Below are 24,351 nucleotides of genomic sequence, written 5' to 3'. Positions count from 1 at the left end.
TTTATGGTCCAACCAGCAAAATAAATAGAAAATGTTTTATAAATAGTTTATGGTTCAACTTTTCCAAACGCCCCAAGCCATTACTGTGAACTAAAAATAAAAGATGTGGTGTCAGGTGCTACAAAAGATGGTCATAATATAGACCCTTTTCACATTTGGGATTGTGGGTGATTAGCCTACAGTAGCCTATTTTTGCCCACTTCACAAATTAAGTTACACGATGGATCCCACGATGGTATGTACGAGTCTGTTTGACCTCATGGATTCTCCCCAGTTTCCAGAATCACATGTTTGGTCTAACCCAACCTACTCCTTGCCATTTCTAAATAGTTCATGATTCCATTTAGAATAGAGTTTGCACGCAGTATGTCCACCCGGTTAAGACATGCTTGCACAGTTTCTATTTAGGTTTAATTGTTCAAAAACTTGACTATTGTCTACACTGAGAAAGGCATACTGACTGTGTGCGTGTGGTGATTCGATGTTATATCCACAACAAAAACAATTCCGAGTGTGACAAAGAACTTCACAACTTAATCTGCTTTGACAACTGATATGTTTAGCCGTCGCGAATAGCAACAATCAGAAACAACTGATGCAATATTCCCAATTACTGTAACACATTCATTTAAAAGGTGGTTACTCCAATTCAGAATATTCCAGACGAGATTATAATGCCAAGTTTGATTGACTTCCGGCCCGATGTTTGATTTGAAAACTGATTATGGTCGAGACAAAGGTTGGTTCGGATGAGCTTCAATTCCAGACTTTGTAATAATGCGGGTGTCGTAGTAGCTGAACGGTCAAGACACTGCAATCGCGACAAGAATATCCCGAGATGAACCTTTGGGATTCCTCAATGGTGATCTTCAATTTAAATGCATGTATATCTATTTTTCAAACCGCTTTTTAGAACCACTTTAGAACTCTGGCTAATCGTGACTTTTTTAAGAATTGGCCGTGTGAATGCTTTAGAGATGCATACCTAATACATTTTCTGATTTAGTATCAATTTTAATCAACACTGTTTGTGACATAATGATTCGAGTAATATTTTTAATAAAAAGTATCAAATTGTAGCATATAATAATCTAAATTTGTTCATGGAATCGTGGAGAATAACCAGCTCATTGACAAAGATTGATATTCATGGAATAATCTAAATATCGGAATGTCACATGTCATAAATGTTCCCAATAGCATGACGTTTGTGCTCTACTTCAATTAACAGACACGTGATGCTGCTTTGCTGGTAGATGATTTATGGCCATTTTAATAGCACGTCGTCCTAATATCAATAAGTGTTTGGTCATTTCTGGTCATCAGCTATTCCCCAACACCAGCCAGCATGCTTTACTACAAACAATTATGGAATTTTAAGTTCATTTCCATACTTTGCCATGAGCCCTTAATCAAATCACAACTTTACTATAGGGATTATGCATAATCCCTCAAGATAGAAATGAGTTCACTAAACGAGTTAGAACTTAATAACAGGAATTGCTTTCTCCATCTGTTCCGAAATAATGAAATATAATTATAGTGTGGTGATTCATAATTATCTCACCCTAATCACAGACAAAAGAAATTTGATCTTTATAATATAGTGTAATGGACGCCTTGTGGAGGTCTGTTGATCAATTATCTCAACCATCTAGCACGACAGTACGCCATTTAAAACTGAAACACTGTTGACGTTGTAAATACTACCTTATACCCACGTCAGGCCGGGGTGGCGTCCTTACTGCGCTGTTACGGCGACGGAAAATGGTCTCTGAGAGCGTCAAGATCATCATAAGCGTGGTAAACGCGTGGTTGAAACGCCAGCTATCGTGCTGTGGTCTCCATGGCCGCCAGTTCAAAATAAACGTCAATGTTCTGTGATCTGAACTAGAGAGCTGTTTAAAGTTTGTAATATTTTGGAACATTTTCCGGCGACCTTGTGCATTTTCTGGTCGCCGTACGGCCGCAGCAGCGCAGTAAGGACGCCAATCCGGTCTGACGGAGGTATTAGCCATTTTTAAAATGACAAAATCGCTTTGATTTGAAAATAAACAAAGCCAACAGTGAGGCTGATGTCCCCCGCCGAAATCCCAAAATAAATAGATGACACATATTAATTAATCGCACATTTATTTTTTTCAAAAGTATCGAGCAATCAAACTATACACTAAGTTACATCACTCTCTATCAGACAGAACCAAGATTATCTTGTCCCAAAGCATCGACCAATCAAATTGAGTAGCTCTGCTTAGCTTCAGCTTGAAATGTTAATCATTGAACTCAGTCAAGACATTCACCTAATGAACATCTACATCAAGTTTAAACATTCTACCTCAGAGTTGTTGTGTTCCAAAGTCTTGGCCAATCAAATTGCTTATCGGTCCTTAGCTTAAGCAGAAAATTATCACCATCGAACTTAGTCAGTGATATAATGTAATGATATAATGAATCTATATCCAGAGTTTCATCAATTTCACTTCATTATAACCAAAGTTATTGTGCCCCAAAGCAACAACCAATCAGATTGCTTATCTCTGCTTACCGTAAGCAGACAATGTTCATTATCGAACTCCATCAAGGCATTCAACTAATGAACGCCTACATTAGTTTGGACATTCTACCTCAATTAGAAGGAGAGTTATTGTGTTCCAAAGTCTCGAACAATCAAATTGCTTATCGCTCTGCTTACCCTCAGCAGAAAATATTTATTATCCAACTTAGTCAAGGTATTGATGTAATAGAGCTATACACCAAGTGCCCTCACTCTCACTTAAGTGAGAGGTGGGGGTAGCGTCCACTCGAAACAGACCGGGTCATTTCGGGACTAACATATGGTTTAATTTCATTTCAATACTTCGCTTGCGCGTAGGGGTCTTTAGCTGTGGGAGGAAGCCGGAGGACCCGGAGAAACCCACGAGGTTGGAAACTCAATTAGAATGAGAGTTATTGTGTTTCAAAGTCTCGACCAATCAAATTGTTTATCGCTCTGTTTACCCTCAGCAGAAAATGTTCATTATCCAACTTAGTTAAGGTATTGATTGATGTAATGAAACTATACACCAAGTTTCATCACTCTAACTTAATTAGAACTAAAGTTAACGTATCCATAAGCATCAACCAATCAAATCGCTTTTCTCTCCTTACCCTAAGCAAAAAATGATCATCTTCGGACTCCATCAAGGCATTGACCTACCTAAATACCTACACCAAGTTTGAACATTCTAGCTCAATTATAGAAAGAGAGCTATTGTGTCCCAAAAAGTGTGACGGACAGACGGACGGACAAACAGACAGACGGACGAACCCATTTTAATAGTCCCCTGCTTTTTTCAAAAGGCGGGGGACAATTAAATTTTAAATGTAGTCAGATTGGTGTGTTGATTTATTGGTGTGTTGTGAGTATCGGCCAACCCATCCTCGGTATCCCCAGCTCCTTTAACGCTGCATTGTGTAAGAGCTCAATCGACCTATTGCACTTCTTTTTTCTACCTTCAAATGTTAAATAAATTATTATTTAGACGTTTATTTACATGAATGACACGTCCATAACCCACTCTCTATGCCATCGGGTGGCTTAGATATTGAATGGAACGGAATGGACTGAACACTTTAAGGATAAAATGGATAATCGAGACTTGTTTATTATCGTAGCAATGGTACGTGGCAATCGAAACTATATTGTCAACAATTCAAACACCATAATTTCGCTCAGACTGAAATTTCAAAATATTAATTTATTATTATCTATTTTGGAACTGATATAGCATGATACACCTTTAAGTTACAGATCAGTCATTCCCCGTGTACAACACCTAATAACCCTAAAAATTAAAGCTAAAATCCATCAGAAGGTCAATAAGCCAAGTAAATAATAATTATACCTTGTTGTTTTACAATTTATTCCACAAAACAAAATTGCCCTTTATAGCAATTACTCTAAATAAAGTAATATTCAAATGTTGTTTTCTTTAAAATTCATTACATGTAAATGGTTGGATAAATAGCCATAAAATATTTAAATCTACGAAAAGGACATTGTTTAAGTTGTCAATCATCCATTTGCATTATTAATGACCGTACAGAGAAACTCGGCAAATATTGAATTGTCCTCGAAAATTATTGTCACCAGTACTGCACCTGGACTGAAATCCCTTGGTCAAATGTCCTTTCAAAATCGGCTGAACGGTTTTATTAAGTTGTGTAAATCATTTAATATTACAGATAGATTAACGGTCTGTCAAACAATAATACAATGAATATTAAGGTAATCGTCAACGGCAGTCACAGAAACATCTGTTTGATTCATGTAGCATGCAATGGATGCATATTTTCCATCCATTAACAAGTATCAAAGTGTCATTTTGTAACCAATTTACTATTATAATATATCTGATATGATTTAGACAATTACATATTTAATTTATAAATTACATGATTTTATCGTGTGATTCAAAGGCTGAGAACATCGAAAATTCTTTTTGATACTTTTGAGATTCTTATTTATATATTAATGAAGTTAGCCAGTAACCTGCCTGGTTAACAAAGTCTTGTGTTTCATTTCGCACCCTATGATTCCAATACTATGTTATGACACGTGTCTGTAGAGTTTAAATTATTAACATAAACTGAGACTGTAAATTCAATTAAATTTCAGTATATAGCCTTGAGTTTCTATTGTACTTATATATAATTCAACAGATTGAAAGGTTGCTGTTTGTATTACATGGATTACAAGTGAGCACGACATGCATTGTATATAATAAAACCCTAATCAAAAACAGAATAAGATCAATCTAAGTATATAGAATTATAATCAATGGGAACTGGGCGTGGCATTTTTTTTTCTGTACTCTAAGATAAGGTACGTTGTCTCTATTATTCGTCGAGACATTCATTCCATAGACAAAATTTAAATATAATTTTAAATATAATATAATTGGGAGAAAATGTGAAGTTATAAAAAGTACCAATTTGTCCCTTTCCTGGGTTACAAATTGTAGCAACAAATCCGTGTGTGTGTGTTAGAGAGAGAGTTTGTTGTATATTTTGTTTTACGTACGCTTCCTCAACAAATCCGTTGACCAAGAATATTTTATTCATGCTGGAGTGCGTGTTACCCCCCCCCCCACACACACACATACAAAAGCTTCGCTTCATCCAATCTTATCATATTGCAAAGTGTAAAGTGAAAAACAAAACCAGTATTTACAGCCAGTCACTGGCAACTAACATGTTACAATGTGCTAATTGTTGAAATTTAAATGCTCTTTATTTAAACATATTAGTGTCATTACCATGCACGTGTAGTTGAGCTCATATTAACGTAGGATTAATGGTCTGCCACGATATGAAACCACGAAAAGGCAAAATTCAATAAAACTATTACCAGCTTATATAGGTCTGAATATTAACCATAAATGAATATCATATGTGTACAGATAATTATTAATCCGCATATTTTGTGCTAACTGGGCATTATTGATTTCTATTGTCTAGCGTAACTAGTAATAATTGCCAATAAACGGTTGGTCACTGCAATAACCACTTGACCGTTAAGATAGGATTGTCTGTCAATAAATGTAATCTTCTGTTCTTTGTTCATTAAGGGTACCCATGAATTATTCCCAGTGGTTGTTCAACAATATAAGTCAACATATCACCATTTTCAAGAAAATTAGTCAATAAAAGAAGTACATGAATAATTGAAAAAGTTGTCCAGTGAGAGTTCATGACTTTTCAATAATGTTATTTAGTGTCTTTGTGTGGTGTTATGTTGCCTGGTTTCTTTCAAACATTTGTGAGGGAAAAAGGGTCGCTTTAGTTGAATACTCGACTTCAAAGAATCTCTGGGCATTACTAATGTATTATTCCCCAGAAATCAGGAAAATTTGAATCACAAGTTCATTAAAAGCAGTATACAACGATAAGGAAAAAAACTTAAACAAGTTCGAAAGGAATGGAATTTACAAACAATTCGCAATGCGACTGGATGTTTGTTAGAACTACTTGTACATAGATGTTCTTGTTACTCTAACCATTTCAAATTTAGTTCAATAAATGTCCACGGTTTTATTATATTTTGCTATATTTTTTTCATTTAATCGTGGTTTCTTACCACATAAGGGACGAAAGCTTTGCAAAAGTCTGAAAACGTACACAAGGATTCTGAAGAAACCGATATAAACAATGAAATTTTGTACAATTCACACGCAATTAACAATGGGGTCTTGGTAGTTTTTTAAAACAATAATTTCAAGTTAAAGATTTCTTGACTATATAGTTACATCTGTGATGTTCAAATTAAATGTATGCAAAATTTGAGTAATTTCTTGACTATATAGTTACATCTGTGATGTTCAGATTAAATGTATGCAAAATTTGAGTAGAATAGACGAAATCTTTGCTGGGATATATATGTTTTAACTTACAAGGAGTTTAGTTAGTTAGTGTTAGTTTTATTTTACGTCCGCTTCCACCGAGGTGATATCGCAGACAATCACAAGGAGTTTAACGAGCGCTCGCTAAAATATCCTACTCTTAAGTGTGCCAGCGATTCAACATCATCAAAAACTGCCTTTATAACACGATTGAAATAGAATAAAATTCAACATTATTGATTTCTAGACTGTTTGTGACGAATATGACATGAGGAGAGATATATATTGCATTTAATCATTTTAAAGTGGGTGTGTTTGCGTCATCTTGTATCTTATTACGGATGTGACGCGATAATAAATACATGTACATCTGTCACACAGTAGGTCTTCTGTCTACACTGTAAAAAATATCCATTTTTGATGTGGCCGAATTCCGTAGTTTAACACCTTTTTTATGTTAATCGAAGGATTTTTTGGTATAATTGTGTTAAAAGCATGAATTATTTCTTCAAATTACGTGTTTTATATATTTCTGTGGAATATTCAGTATTTAACAGGAACTTTCCGTGAAATTTAGGGATAAAATGTTTTATTCCCTTCTATAATGGACTTAATCCTGTTATTTTACGGAATATACGGTGGAATGACAAAGAAGTTCCGTGAAATTTAGGGATAAAATGTTTTATTCCGTTCTGTAATGGACTTAATTCTGTTATTTTATGGGATAAGCGGTACAACGATAAGTAATCGTATACATATATAATCATTTATAATAATGATCATGTTATAGTATTCATTTCAATGGATTAACCATAATATGAAGAATCATATTTTGTAACGTTTGGTATATTAATTGAAATGTATATCTAATTTCCATTATTTATAAGATCTATAAAGTGTATTGTTATTCATCATACGGAAATCAGATTGTAAGTATTTTCATAAATATGTAAAAATATGTTTTAATGCCTCGTGTGGTAATGTTGTAATATCTGGTAATCAAGCAGGCTTAAATCCAAATAGTACAACCCGTTGGCCAGTGTAAGTCAGTTTGTCTCTATAGCAGAGTCTACCACTGAAAGCCTCCAACCACTGACGAGTGGCGGGTTGTGATACCTTGCTCTCGATTCATATATTAGCGAAAAGAGGTTATGTTTAAAGATTATCTGCGATATCACTTCGGTGGAAGCGGACGTTAGATAAAACTATTTGACGCAATGGTTAATTCAATGAAATTTTTATCATCTTCATGCTCAGGAAAGAAAATTTACCAGGATTTTTTTTTCTGAATTTGAAAATAGAATTTATGTTAATTGAAGGAATTTCTGTAAATTACAGGAAAAACAAATACGGATAAAAGTTTCCTGGTAATTTTTGTTTCCGGAATTTTTTACGTTTTTTCACGGAAATTTTTGTTACAGTGTACAATGATTTTATTGCAGATAACACACTAATTTTACATTTTACAGAGAATTAAAACTTTCACCTTTGAAGTATATTTAAATAATTATACCTAACATCAATTTTAAAATAATACTAAATAAACTCAGTCAATATCGAAAATTCATTGAACTTTAAAAAACAATATGACTGCTGTACGGAATTTTAAACTTCTATATCTAAACGATCGATTCGCAGATCTGTATCAAATGTATTCGTGTAATCTAATTTGAACACCTCCGATATCACTGTATGGTAAAATCACGGCGAATCTCCAAAGTTCTAATGTCTCTTTAACGGCATGAGAAGAGTCTGATTACGTTCAGGATTTGTCAATTTTTCCGAACAATCAAAGTTTTCAAGGTTTTAGAAGAATTTCAAATGGATTCCGTCTCAGACACCCTTACGTCATAATATTGATCTAAAGCTTAATTTGTTTAGGTTACGATGATACAACCCCCAAATTAACATTCATTTCCACACTTCTCCTTCTCTGGGAGGGGGCTGAGAATTGAATTAATTGTGGACGTCTCTGTCTAAAGGAAATTTGAGGGTAACAAATCCAAACACAACTATTCAATGTTATAGATTCAGATTTTAAGGACATGACTTTGTGTGTGAAACATACGCATTTATCTTAGAAAATGGCCTAGATATTAAAATTTGAGGTTTTTATACAGTATAAATTTACGTTTAAGAAAGGGGATTGAACATTAGAGAAACCAATAAAGCAAGGTTTCACAGCAACTCAAAACAGTAACTTTCGTACATTTCCGGGAAGTATTTGTTTTTGAGTGTTGAGGAAATAAAATGTAAATCATCTTTAAAGATAAATATAATTCTGAAAATTAAAATATTTTGTGCCGTATCTCATAAGGGTGGCTGTAACATGCATGGGACTCATTTATCCAGAGCTGGTCACAATTATTCGCCACGCCCCTCTCATATGCCAATACCATATATTTATCATGTACGATGACCACTACTGCCCTGTCATTAACGCATATAATCTTTTTGTTAGATTAATCAATGCGTATTACTAGTACGAGTATTAAGAAGACCGTGATAATGATAGACATTTGTTTAGTATAATCTCATTCTTCCACTACCTCCAGATAAGAAGATTTGTCAAGAATAGTGTTTTATGATCTGATGTCACGTGAACTTTCTTGATTACTTTCATCAAATATTGACAAGACAGCTATATACTCAATATCTGACCATCAGATAACACTATTGTCATATTATATACTCTACAGGCCGATTTCTTGTTGGCGAATTCATAATCTAGGCTTACAAATTCAAAATGGTGTTTCTCTATATTTGTCTAGAATGAATACTTCTATTATTAATATTTTGTTTTGTTTTAATTTCTCACTTCAACTATTTTAAATTGAGACTAGTAAAGGTGGATTTTAGTGTCAACATTCAGGTGATGTTTTCCCATTGGCTGAATCTGTATGATTTCTAACGTGAAATATAATGAACGAGGCCTCTTTAAAGATTTTTCACCCATTTAAAATTATAAACAATGTTCTGAAACGTCATTTACCCTTGTCTGGACACGTTTAAAAATGGGCATCAGAAGAATAAAAACATTCAGAGTGTATGTAGAGGCTGATTTGTTTTAACTACTTAGACAGACTAATGTTCGGGAAAAAGGTCTGTGCTATGAAATGAAATGGAAGAGAACGGCTCAGAAATGGCGAAGTAGAGTAACGACAAACTGGCAAAAATCAAAAATACCCGACCAAATATTATTGCATTACAATCGGGAATTTTACAACCGTTGCTCGATTTTAAGACATCAACCTACTTTAAAATCCGAGTTAAAACTAGGTCACCACATGATTCATACCTGATTATCATTTTCTTATTGTATACATTATTTTACTTATTCAATTATTTTCTCAGTATGCAAATTATCATTGATATAATGGGCATGTATACAAATTACCATTGATTACCAATACCAATACACACTGTACTTTAACCAATTAGATGCGAATTTCATTCTATTTATTTAAATAATAAACTATTATTTAATACATGTATCAATAACAAGTCAATAATGTTAACTGATTCAAGTCCACAGATTGTATGGTACCACGTGGGGTTAATACATAAGGTCAAATTCGCACGCATGGTCGATCAACCAACGCCGACGTCTCGAACAAGGCAGAAAAGGGCAGAGCTTTACTATATCCTACGCAGAGACAAAGAAGTACCTATCTTAAACTATAATATGTTCAAAATGGCACAACAAGATGGTTTTTTTTTTTGGTTTTTTTTTTGCTTTATTTTCCACTTTAATTATTTCAATTATGAAAAACAGAACGATAAAATACTTCTAGATACTGTAGACCAGTACCCTGATTAGGTGGAATCCTGTCAATGACTGTCACGGTGCGGGAGGGGGTATGTTTTAAAGTAATTGCGGATCGGCAGGGGTGTCAATTATTAATGAGCACATTGAACGACGGCGTGTAAAAGGTAAAATCATAAAGAAGTGAGGTCAATTATTATAATAGTGAACCATTTTAACATTTTTTTTTTTGTTCAATCACCAAGACGCGCTAGTCTTTAATCAATTAGACACACACTCTTGTCATTGAAAATTAATGAATTAAGACTAAAATCAATAGTGTACGTAGCAAATCTCAGACTATAAAGATGAGATATATAAGTTGTGATTCAACCAGTTTCATAGTCAAATAGGATGGAAGTTGCGTTATGTGATAATAACTAATATGAATCATATGTTGCCCACTAAGCGGGATATTTTCCGAAGTACACATAAGTCCAAGCTTTAGTTTTAGAAGTGTGCGCATGGCTTATTTCTTATGTGTATTGCGGTCACGTGGTATCGATGGGTATGTAAATCAAATGCCAAACTGTCCAGAAACTGCCTTTAAATCAAAATAATGAACCGTTCGGAAACCGTTGCCAGAGTTACTTTAAAAAGTTACGTAACTCAGTTAATGGACATTGGTGGTGCGCATGCGTGAAGATGGTTGACTTTGCTCGCGGCTGTCAAACATTTCTGGTTACTGCTTGAATTTAAGTTACAGAATAGGTAGTAGATCATTCTGAAGTAATATAGACCTATTTTGTAGGGGAGTTATCTCCTATGCGCCCCTGAATTTGTTTTGACGACGTAGTTTCACATACCGATACCGATACATACCATGTCAGGCGCCATATTGACTGTTTGTTTACATAGTTTCATGTAACCATAGTCCATTGACAAGAACAACAACAAAATCTTTGACTGTACCTATCCTCGACTACCCTCGGTAATCATTCGCCCTACTTGCCACATTCACAAGACGCGTTACACGACTCAAAAATCGGCGAGAATAGTGTTCTTTGAAAGACGTCATTTTGATCGTTTGTTTACATAGCCTCATGTTACCATAGTCTACTCACAGAAACAATAACATAATCCCTGGCTGCATCTATCCTTGACTGCTTTCGTTGACCATCCTCCCAGCTTTCCACATTCTCGAAATACTCACAAAACGTCACTTGAATAGCTACGTCAAAGTCTACGAAATTCGCAACCATGGACACCAGTGATACAGCATCTGCGTCGGCTAGCAGAAAACGCTCCGGAAAACAAGGGGAAAAGGAACAGCCGATGAAGATACTCTTACAGCAGCCACCTGATAATTCTTATAAAGCCAACCAAATACTCAAATGTGCAAGCAAACGATTAGTAAAAGAACGAATATTGCATCATAGGAAAGTAAAACATTCTCTTCAAATTACTGAAACTGGTTTATAAAATAAACTATTGAACACTCTAACATCTTCGGATTATACAAACTCTATCAATTTAAATAACAAAGCAACAGATAAACTTAAATTAGAAACGAAGCTCAGACAATCCAAGAAGTTCAGCCATCTCCATGCAGAAGATGACAAAGCATTTAAATCTAAAACTTCAGATCAAAGCAAGAAAGATTACTTAATGAAAACAGTTGTCAACCTCTCCCCCACACGCTTACAGATGACCAGATAAACCTCCTATCGAAAGGACCTAAATTTATACCATCCAACAACAAACTACCAATTGAAACTTTCTTTACCAATATAGAGAAAGGTCTTCAGCAACTAGCTCCAAATGGTAAATTAGATTATATAACACACCAAATCAAGAAGATTCTAGAAAAACCAACAGTTACCAAACCTAACCTAACAAAAGCTGAAACCAGGGCAATCAAAGAATTAAAGGAAAATGAAGATTTATCAATAGTAGCAACTGATAAAGGTAAAGCCACAGTAATAATAGATACCTGTAAGCTCAATGAACTATCAGACAGTTCAACCTGCGAACTACTAAAAAAGGAAACTACGGCTAAACTCCTCAGACAACTTAAATCAACATTAAAAACTCTTCGCGACAATAATGAAATAGACAGACAACTTTATGAGAAACTAAATATATCCCTTCCAACGCCACCTTATGTCAGAGTACAGGTTAAAATTCACAAAACCCCAAACACAATTAGACTGTTAACACACGCTCGTGGATCAGTGTACTACAACACAGCACAGTATATTTTTAAATTGTTATCGCCTATAGCAACCAGCGCTAATTCCTATATTAAAGACTCGGCATAATTCTGTGAAATTAGTTAGTTATAATGTAGTTGATTTGTTCACCAATATACCTACAGATGAAGCAGTATTTCTTTTACGACAACGAGTTGAATCTGTTTACCATGAATTGTCTATAATTCATCTCATAGGGGATTGCATTACCTCTATTTATTTTTCATGGCAAGCCAATATTTATGAACAGGTCCATAACGGAAGTGTACATGACGTATTTTAAAGAAAATGCCCTCTTGTCTGCACCTTTCAAACCAATGCAATGGATGAGAAAAGTCGATGATATATTTGTCATCATGGAACCAAGTAAGAATCTTCAGCATCTTCTTTATCATCTTCACGGCGCCCACCCTCGCATGAAATTTACAGTAGAACTAGAAAAAGACAACCAATTACCTTTTCTAGACGTATTAGTGAACAACTCTGCAGATCACCAAAAAGCCACTGTTTACCAATAGATACATAACAGTTCAAACTATCCAACCAAAGTAAAAACAGGAATCATAAGTACTTTAACGAGACGCGCTAACTTATTATGTGACGATAAACTACTCGACGATGAATTACAGCACATCAAAAGTGTCCTTACAATAACTACCCTGAACACAAAGTTAAATTGACAATGAAGAAAATTCTGAAATCTGCACCAACCCTTCAGCGAAACATATAATCATAGTGGGCGATTTTAATCTCCCCGATATTGACTGGGACTCGCCCTCAGCACCGGCAAGAACATCCCAGGATACACACAGTATGACATGGAAGGGACTAGACCGGCAACGACAGAGCTAGAGAAGGATCTGTGCATCTATATAGACCCTAACCTGACCTTCAGCGTACATGCGAAACAGAAAGTAGACACAGCCAACAAGATCTTATGTATGATTCGCAGAACGTATACGCACATTGACGAAGGATCAATGAAACAATTATTTGCCGCAATTATCCAACCCCACCTTGAATATTGCCATGCCGTCCGCAACCACCATTACTGCAAGAAAGGCGACAGATAGAAGAAGTACTTCGCAGAGCACAAAGACTTGTCCCGAGATGTCATTGAAATCTGGAAATACATGAAGGGCAAATACCTTTTACGACAGAGACTCACAGCCGCACCAGAGGCCACGGGAATCGATGTGATAGATGTGCTGATAGGCCAAAAGGTCGCTGACCTACCTTAAGGCCTCATTGATGATGATGATGATGATGATGACGAATGGTGATACCACTGTTCAGTTGATAGCCGTATAGTACTTCACGTATAACTATGTATGCTTCTAATCTATGCGATATCCTCTGTAACAATAAAATCCTAACATAATGGCTGACAGCCAAATTTGTCTTATAAGAATCTACATGGTAACTAAGATGTGGTAAGATATTCTGTGAGATTCCTAGAAATAGTTAAAGATAAATACAACAAATGGTGTGTTCAGACACTCCCACAGACGACCCCGTCTTCATTAGCCCAGGTTAGGAGCAGAGCAGTAGGACGTTAAACACCATTTCATTTCATTTCCCACAGACGGCGAGAACAAACTATACTTACCCCAAGATTTCAGGGAAACTGTAGCCCGTCCCTGTCTTTCAAACAGGAAAACGCATGTAAAAGTGGATGCCTAAGGGTGTGAACCCGGGATTAACAAAGTGTCATTTAGTAAAATAGACCATTCTGCAGACACTAAGCTCTAGATTTAAACTTCGACATAAACAATGCTCTAATAATTAGACCTGCGTTATTTTCTTAAATGTTCGCAGAATCGCTCACCGTTATGGCTAATGAGTAATCGGCTTACGACTAAATTCCAGGAGAAACAGTGTCTAGTCATTCGGTTGGGACGAAAAACCGAGGTCCCGCGTAGGCCGACACGTAGGTGTGTACGTAAAAAAGACCTTTACTCTTAAAATCCGATGAAGAGTTGGTGGAAATGCCACTGGGCGTGCACAATTCCACTCTTCATTAGCCATGTTGGTGTAGAAAAGTAGGACATTAAACCCCATTACATTTCATTTTTAACCTTGTTTGTTGGATCCCTGCTTTGCCAGACATACACTGTGCGCAGGCGATCTATTCCATTGTATAATTACCAGATGTTGGTTCTGTTGTTGATGACCTCATTTTTTACTTCGTTATATATATTCATTTTAATTATCCCCAATTCACACAAATATTGATATTAGGGATAGAATTAACTAATGAATTATCAGTAACTTAATTGTTCATTTTGTCAAATTGACAGAAACAAAATATTTCATTAGTAATTCTAATAATAGTGTCATCTATTAAGTAGCTAAATTCAACGGTGTGGAAATGCCCGAAGGGGAACTATTTTATCGCCATTAAATGGCGTGAATATTTAAGGTCAAACATTTAATGTATTTGTAGTATATATAGTAATCAATAAAACTAATCAGATTGTTTAAAAGGGTCAACCAGAGGAATTAGACGCGATCATAAGTGCCCCCAAGCCAAGAGGGCGCTAACGAAATACACATTAGAAACCCCATCTGCAAAGATTTATCTGAACATCCACACTATTATATACCTGAGGATGCCAATCTAAATATGATAATGGTAAGAAACCCATAATAATAAATTCGCATTTATGGTTGGTTGGTCCCAGGGCATATTTAGAAATATATTGTAAGAAATTAACCCGTATTTCCAGGACTTTTGCAATACTGAAGGATATAAATAAATCGAAGTGGGCTTGGAACCAGCCTTCGATTAACTTATTAGTCGCATTTAGTTGATACTTTATATTACAAGGTTGAATTGTCAATGATGCTTAACGAATAAACAGACACTTTATCTTCTATGAAATTTCTTTATTCGAATGGATATAAGGACCTATTATTGACCGAGTCGAATGTAAATATGACGATAGTAAAAACAAACGTTGCTAATGAGAAAACAGTAAACAAGCATACATTATACGACATGAATCTTTATGTTTTTATTATAAAAGTTTAATTTTGAAGATATTTGTCAATATTTGGAAAGCAGAAATTGTTATTATGATGTTTGATTAATCTGGTGTCATTTAAGCTTTCCAATTTGAGATATAATATGAAGTATTTGACAGGTCGACATTCCAAAAGCGTCACTTATCAAGCCAGTGAAAATAGGCTTTGGTCCTTATTGGCCTCAACTTGCAGCAGCAACGGGGTAATGTATCATTAACCTGTCTGGACAGTAAATCCACAGAATGTGTAATATTAATATAATTGAGTGTTCGACTTCTGTGGGTGTCTGAAGGTAGTTTATTCCACTTTATGGCTGTCGTGACTTAGAAACCATGACCACCACCAAAAGACTTTCGCTTCCTTTTTTATCTATTTTGTTGAACAACTGATCGTAACCGCTCACGTAAGGACTGTGTGCATTCAAATGATGCATATTATTCTTCTTAATCTGAACGTAAAATCAAATTATTGTTAACACAGCAATTCTAAGAATATCAATAATACACTATTACGAAAATTATTATAACCATATCAATAAATAAGCATGTACTTCATCCACGTGTTCCTATATCCTAGCAACCGGTTTGTTTATGATGTTTTATGATGAAGATGCTATAACATTATACAGACAGACATTGTTCAATAACTCCTACAATATAATAACCAGATCAATAGGATCAATTCTTCATGTTTTTTTATTATATAGAATGTAGACTTATCAACGGAAACATGTTGTTTCGCACGTGACCTGTGCTGCTGTCTAGAGGTGTGCCTAATACCTATTATCTTGCTGACAATATGCTATTAATCATCCTTCGTGTTGCGTGTTCAGTTTGATGCTGGTATACATTCTTTCTGGTATTAGATTTTATATCGAGACGGGAAGACCAAAACCCGCGTTTCAAACCGAATAATTTTGCATTCGCCTACTTATGCAGATAATCTACCAATTTTTAAACGCTATTCATTCCATACATATATAAATAAGAAAGTTCATATTTCAATACTCATGATACTAAAACAAGGCACATGGCTTCCCGATTCAGCCTACTTATACAAGTATATAATAAAGGAGAAGTGGTAGCGGATGCTCTAGATATATTAAGCATACCCTACCTCATGCGCGACATCTTTCACTACTTATAGCTTTATGGAGTAAAGGTTTGAATCCAGATTTCAGAAGCCTCGGGCTACTGGGTAAAAGGTAACCTTAAATATTAAGGCAAGCAGTGTCGGGTTTAGGTAAATTGCTATTCCAATTGATGAAAGTGTGTTTAAAACACAGTGGTGGCTTATGTTGTAGTGCTGATAGTCAAAGTTTTAAGGGGAGAAAAGGTACTCAGGCGTGCTTTACCCCAGACATTAATAGTTTGGGGGTCAGCATTGGGAGGGCTGGCGCTTTTGCATTCGGGTCATCGATTTTGAGGAAGAGGGAGGTATCATCGGCAAATAATCTGACATAAGTCAATTTAATTGATTTAAAAAAGGAATAGGAAAGGACCGAGGGCAGGGCCTTGGGGGACACCAAACTATCCACAATTATGATTAGGGTTAGAATTTAATTGATGAATTATTACTAACCACATTCATTTCCGACAAAATGTAAATACCATTTTAGATGCTCATGTCAAGGAGAAGTAGTCTATTGTACGAATTTCAATATGCGCACAGATCTAAACACGGTAGAGAAACAACCGTGGATTGTGTTATCAATAATCTGAATTTATCAGCTGGGTTCGATACGATCGACCACTCTTAAACTAGGGCGACTGGAAACCGATTTTGTTATAACCGGTACATCCAAACCCAAACAGTCGTGATTAATTAAAACTAATATTATACGTTCTTTCAAAATAGTTTGTATTTCGTGGTTTTGAAATAAAAATACCGGTTTTTTTTACCAAAATTAAGAAATCCCTAGTTATTGTCACCTTTATCTTAGTAAGGAAACATAACGGTGTCCACTACGTTCAAATAATTCAGAGTAGTTTAATCAGCTCAAAGTGATTTGAAAGACGTTTCCAATAATATAAGTCATGAAATATTTCCAGCTTCTTTAGCGTCAAACTGTTAATTTAGCCAGGTACTTGCTTTCGTCAGATCAGAGCATTACTGCAAAGTTATATTTAACTAGAATCCGATCACAGAAGTAGTAGAAATAGTACACTAGACCTAATTATAATACTTACCTACCTTACAATATATAATCAATACAATAGCATTTCTACTTTCTTTTTTTTAAAGACCAAATTTCTACTATTTAAGCTTTTGATATTGAGAAACTTATACACAGATGTTACCAGACCATGGATAGTTAAATAAAGGCTTGTTGTCAACATTACTATAGACACTAATTTTATCATCAATACCTAAACAAGTAACACATTATCCTAAATAAAAATCAATCCTCACAAAATATTTGACATTGGCGGCTTTTAACGACTAAATGTGGCCAAATGTAATCAAAATCTATTAAGGTCAAGCACCTGTTTATGACTTTAACGATTTAGTAGAAATTAGTAGCACTGGTAAATAAGAACATAAATCAAAGAAATAAACCATAACAATAAACAATAACTATAAACTATTAATCAATAACAAATTAGAATATATACATAACAATAAGCCTACATCTATAATGATATATGCCAATTCTTTGAATACTTATGTTAAAGGTAACCCGTCATAATTCGTTCATAAATTTCTAGACGCAATACTGACTCACAGTAACGCCACTGATCAATGTGGGCAACTGTCTCAACCCTGAAGTTCATTAATTATTAATAATTCAATTAGAATCTGCGTTGGTTCGTTCCTTCCGATCCCATTTTGCTGAAGACTATTATAAAGCAATCTCAAATTACTACTGTAATGAGTAATGACTTCAGACTGGCTAAAATGTGTTCTTAAATCTTCAAAATACATATTACTTATTTATTTATTTAGTTATTTATTTATTCGTAAAGGTAGGGTTTTCGTCAATTGACTGGCTTATTTGGACCATGAAAATTATTATTCATTAATAATCAAAATACTCACTCTCCACTCCATACATGAAAACATGCATATTCTACCCGACAACCCACCCCCTTTTCGGAAATCCTGCATGGTTCTAGTATAAGACTAATCATGCGTATGTCATTTATTGTCCATACCTATTGACTTTACATTACATTCAAAACGTCGACGTGATCTCCGCCGATATAGGGCTCACATAGTCCTATAAACGATTACGTTTTAAGCTCGGGGCAACTGGGTGGGATCATTTGAAGATAAAATGTTTTGTGGCTTAAGATTTTAGAGATGATATCTTCATTGTAGTTGTTGAATATTGCCAAAGGGATATAACTGTAAATGGTCTGAATTTGTTTATTTTTGTATTTGATGTTTTTGTGGTTATTTAAAGGAACTAAATATCTTTAAGTCAAAATACAGTGTTAAATTGTGTCTTGTTTCGATGAGTGTGGAACAAAAGCTATACGTTTAAAATATTCAGCAGAAATCATGTTACCAATTTTGTATCGTTATTGTTTTTAACTGTAGGCATTGGATCTCAAAATCAGTTATTAGCTGTATGAAACAAATGGCCATTTGTCAACGTAAATCAACACATTAAATCTTTTTTTCCCCAAATCTATGAAATCTAGTCACTTTAAAGTATATAATGGCTGATTTACTTACCGTAAAAGGAATGTGAATAATGGTGAAAGCACAAATAATTAATATGACGACTAGACGACACAGATCAGATGAAAAGTTCAGCTCGTTGTATTTGGCGTGGACTGTTTGACTGGCTGTTTTGGCCACACTAGCCGAACTAGGCAAATAGAAACGGCCAGCCTGGTATTTGTTCGTAGCCACACGTTTCATAGAGCTAAATAGCACCATAGTGTCACATGTACATATCAGGGACATAGTAAAAGAAAACACATTGATGATGATGAAAAATACGGAAAACCCTGTACCGAGATTATAAGGAAGGAATCGACACTCGCCAAAGCCCTGGAAGTTCTCAGACCACTCAATAACAGGAACTATTCCTATCACAATGGCGAAAAACCACACCAACGATATCACAATCTTGACATATTTAGAGGAATTATAAATCTTTTTCTTCGTCGAGGATCGCGGTATGCTCATCCAGTGAATACTAGCTGTCACGAAACTTAACAATTCCGCAATATGCAATGCTATGAATGCCCAGACATAAAAATTACAGAGGTGCAGTGTCCAGCCCAGATTTGCCAGTTCCATAATAGATGGTAGTAGAATGACTATCACGACTCTTAAACTCATGGCAATGAAAATAGAAAAAAGTGATATATCAGTACCATGATAATATGGCTTATAATGGGCTATGATGACGATGCATGCTATGCACGTGATTAAAGCAATAGGTGATAAAACAATCCAGATTATTAGCTGAGCAACACTAGGCATTATGATTGTCAAATTTCACGCCACTTTGAAAAGCAGGCGATCAGGCAAAATTGGTCACGGTTTCTGCAAAAGTCTTTTGTATTGTTCACCATATTAGTCGAAAGGCATCTTCATTGTCACTCTGTTAAAACATTTTAATAGTTCACACCTTGTTCCCTTTATCCACCCTTTAATCATTTTCTAAAATTCCAATACGAAACAATCCATTGGTACAAACTGGTATTTATATGTAATCCAGCACAATGGTACATTCTTTAACAAATATACTATTTCACAATAAATCCTAAATATTCCCCGCCTCGCCTAGATGAGCAATAAATGTTTATTTCTGAATCACGTTACCAATCAAGAATCTTGTTCTCTTCCTTTCGCTTGGCCTTTAAGTCGTAGAAATGAGCAATACTAAACGGTGGCAATTATTCTCTTTCCCACGTCTTGACCTGTAATATAAAACGAAGTGGAATGATTAAATAAGAATAGATTATATTTTAAGCTCAAATCTCGTTATAACAAAAGTGTTAATACAATTTGCACATTTTCCTGTGTGAGGTCGACCAACAAGGGATGTGATAAATATCTATCCCCGAGGCATCTTTTTCTACATCAAATATAGTTTTTATTGTTTATTATCAAGAATCTAAACCATTCACCACAAGTCAGTTGGTGTTATTATTGGATATAATTACAATCATGACAGCATGTAAGCCTTTAATAAATTCCTAGTCAAATGGTTTCCGTTTCCTGAAATGGCACTCGTTAAAGAAGTCTCGGTCCATAAGAGGTTTTGTCTTCTCCTTGTTTGAATGTTAGCCCTATAGATTGTTATATTGATTGTACATTATTATGTTAATTAACTTCATATGCAAATAGAAAACTGCTGAAGACGAGTGTGTCAAATTTTTCTAGCACGCCCGACACGACTGATTTATATAATTATGTGCAAGGATCCTACAGACTAGACATTAAACATTTTCTACTTTAATTGCAATAAATTTAATTGATTTATTCCTTAAATAAATTGATAGATTACAATTTTATTAAATATTATGCAATATGGAAATTGTTCGATTGTGTATAAAGAGAGAGGGGGAGAGAAAGAGAGAGAGGGGTGGGGGTTAATGTCCACTCGACATAAATTAGGTAATTTCAAGGACTAACATATGGTTCAATTTTATTTCAATAATTCGTTTGTGCGTAGGGGTCTTTAACAGTGGGAGGAAACCGGAGGACCCGGAAAAAACCCACGAGGCTGGACAGGCGACCCTACTCCTTGTCACGTACAACCGTAGAATCTAAACCACGTAATTTGACTCAATGACAGACCGTATGATACAGCGCATACGCACTAACCATTGGGTCATCCAACCTCCTATAAAGTTTGAAAAACAATATAGCTGACATGCGATCACCTTGCATAATCACCAATCTCTTGCTGAAATACAACTACCTATGCTTTTTAACGTTTCTGATTATTAATATGAGGTATATATTCCTTTTTAACATTAACATAAATTAATACCAAATCCATAAAAACGTTTTTCTGTTCTGCGTCATTGTAGTTCAGAATATAACAGATTGTAGAGCGAACCCATGACATGCTGAATACAATCATGTTAATGCTATTATTGACTTATACAAATATATGTTTATTTCACACACATAAGTCCAAAAACCTGAAATCAATCCAAACTATATTTCTTTTCAAAGTATATTATCAGTCATATATAGACTAATTTATAAACAAGGGTTAATCCGGTGTGAATTTGTCTTGCAACGTTACCGTTAAGGATAACCCATTATACATTTCTAAAAATAACTAAAACAATATCTTTAATATAATCATTCCATGTGTGTCAAGTGTAGCTTTAGTTACAAAAAATCCAATCTGATAAAAACACAGATCCTATGGTTCAAAATTTTGTTTTATTTGTCTGTGCTACAATAGGATCTGAAAGAGTTGTTATATAACTTGCGTTCTGGATGGCGTGTGGAATTAGCCAATGAAACCATCTGTTACAGCGACTTCTTGGCGTGCTATGCACGGAACTGTGGGTAAACCACTAGTCTAAACGTCAACGCCGATTGATTAATCAATGTTGATGGCATAGGGTCAAAAGCCGCTCATACGACCCCTGGCGTAACCTTGCAGTACAACTGGTCATATCTTCGTGTAGTGTAGGACGGCGAAAGTATAACAAAAAACGAAACGAAATATAGATCTGTGTTTTAATCAGATAACGATTTAAGAACACTTGTCGAAACATCGTGCTATATGTGCATGTGCAAACCAGTGATTGTTTTCCGTATAAATTTGGCTGTGTTTTTATTGTGTTCAATCGATAAATGCCAATAAAGAACTTTTGTTACATCTGGTGTGGTATTTTTGGGGAGGTCTCTTTACTACTGTTATTTTAGGTTGTGGTTTTGTCAGTCGAAATCGGGAACAACGACTACCGGCAATATCTCAACATTCGGTAAAATCGGTACATCAGATCTGATCAAATTTGCCCTGTCCTTTGAAATTTACCTAATGAAAGGAGGACTTTTAGATTTTATTACCACAATAGAAGTTAATCTAGATTCCGTTTTCCGCTCTTATTATACAATTATCCAATTACACAAGGATATGGCAACATATACCGTAATGTGACGACGATTGCGCTATTCTGAGCCAGAAAAGTACGACAATCATAGCTATATAGCAAAAATCAATGAAACACATAGGCCCTACCGATGATTTTTAATTAACCGAGGTAATTATGTACAGAATTTATACAGATATATTTGAATTATTGATATCATCTGCCAACACAGATTTCCTCTTTCCTCGCTAGTATAATTTTAACTGCATATTGTGGCTAATATTGTACTCTCTATTTCTAAAAGACGATCAACGAATCCTAATCAGTGGTGAAGAATAAGAATATCTGGATTAAAATAGAAGTAATCGAACATGGGTTCGCATATCGATTCATTGAATTTAAAGATGGGTGGTCAATGAAATTTTGCAGTTCGATTAAGAACATTAAATACATTTAACCCTTGTGCGGACACGTTGTGCGAAAAACATTGTCGGCAACAAGGATTTTGGATGCATAATTTTATTCAAATACGATCCAACTACAGCTTCATATAAAGACTGAATAATAACCAATCAGAGTAAAACGAATTGCTGAATATATTACATTGAAACTACATTGGTCCAAAACATTAGGTCCTGAAATAGGGGTTACAATCAATGGTCAGCTCATCAATTATTGCTACACTTACATGTACTACATGAAAGACACCGCTACGCTTTGAATGCATATCTATACAAATTGTTTACTGGGTTCGCTATTGGCCAATCAAAATAGTTGGTGCAACCAAGGGTGTTTCACTGCGTGCTTGTATTAAATCTATAACTGATGTACAACCCTCCAACCAGGATCGATCATGAGTTTCGGAAATGTATAGTTTATTTTAATCCGAGTAGCTCTGGCAGAGAAATTGAAAGTTGAAATCTCGAGTCGACAATGGTTAACAAGAGAAAAAAATGTTTACATTTTAGCATACCCGCAAGTCGACGTATAGGAACCGACGGGAGGTAAGATAAATAATCCGAAACACTGCATTTAACAATAATTAATTAGCTGACCATTGCTCGTATCCACTGCTTCAGGAAAATAAAATGAACCCCCTTCTACTCGAACATGTTTTAACCCCACTTGCCTATACAGTCTAAGTAAAGACCACCTGTAAAATAATGGCACATGTTTTAACATCTTTTTTTGTAGAAATTAGTTTTTCAAATATTGACATATTAAAGTAAACTATATTCTACAAGTGTACTACGTTATATTGATTAACTCTGTACGACGATAAAATTATATCAAATAGGAATATTAATACTAGTTATTTGTTCGTAATTAAAACTGACAGAAACATACATTAACTTACTATACTCAACATACTGCCCTCAGTAGGTTAATAATCCTTGATCAGAAAAGAACCGATACCTTGCCCATGACTACAGATGTTGGAAATAAGAACTGAATCATGTGAGGGTGTGGTGATATCCTTTCGTTCTTACTACTGATTAGAATTTCACAGAGAATGGTTAAACTGGACAGCAATATACGAACCACCTATGGAGAAATGAGTTCTATTATATCGAGTAATACGAACCAGTTCAAACACACACGTATAAGTCTTTGATTATGGACAAGACTTAATTACATACTAATCCCTTAATCCCTGTAAACAATACTTAAATTGTGATATACACGTAAAACATTTATATGAAAATTACGTGTACTTGTATTAATCTGCTTCAGACCTAACATGATATAGGTCAATCTTCTTACCAGAAAACACAATAAATTACAAAGGAAAAGAATTAATTGCAGTTATTTTTAGTACTATAAATAAGGATGTTGGTGCTAAAAGAAAATAATATCCTTGCTATTAATCGCCATGACTAATTAAAATAACTAATGTTAGTAATACTAATAACATGTACATTGTC

At 34.9% G+C, this 24,351-nt stretch overlaps 1 protein-coding gene across 1 annotated transcript in view; it reads right to left on the bottom strand.

Annotated features, from left to right (window-relative positions):
• Positions 1 to 24,351, bottom strand: part of LOC126826700 (uncharacterized) — a 31,716-nt gene that overhangs the window by 5,504 nt on the left and 1,861 nt on the right. Inside the window, exon 2 of the mRNA XM_050555714.2 lies at positions 19,086 to 20,284. Coding sequence (XP_050411671.1) covers positions 19,086 to 19,844 — 759 coding nt within the window. The 5' untranslated portion in view covers positions 19,845 to 20,284. The remainder of the gene's footprint in view (positions 1 to 19,085; positions 20,285 to 24,351) is intronic.

Source organism: Patella vulgata, chromosome 7, assembly GCF_932274485.2.
Source record: "Patella vulgata chromosome 7, xgPatVulg1.2, whole genome shotgun sequence".
Taxonomy (NCBI): Eukaryota; Metazoa; Mollusca; class Gastropoda; family Patellidae; genus Patella; species Patella vulgata.
The sequence above is the reverse complement of the archived record's forward strand: the minus strand, read 5'-3'. Positions and strand labels throughout refer to the sequence as shown.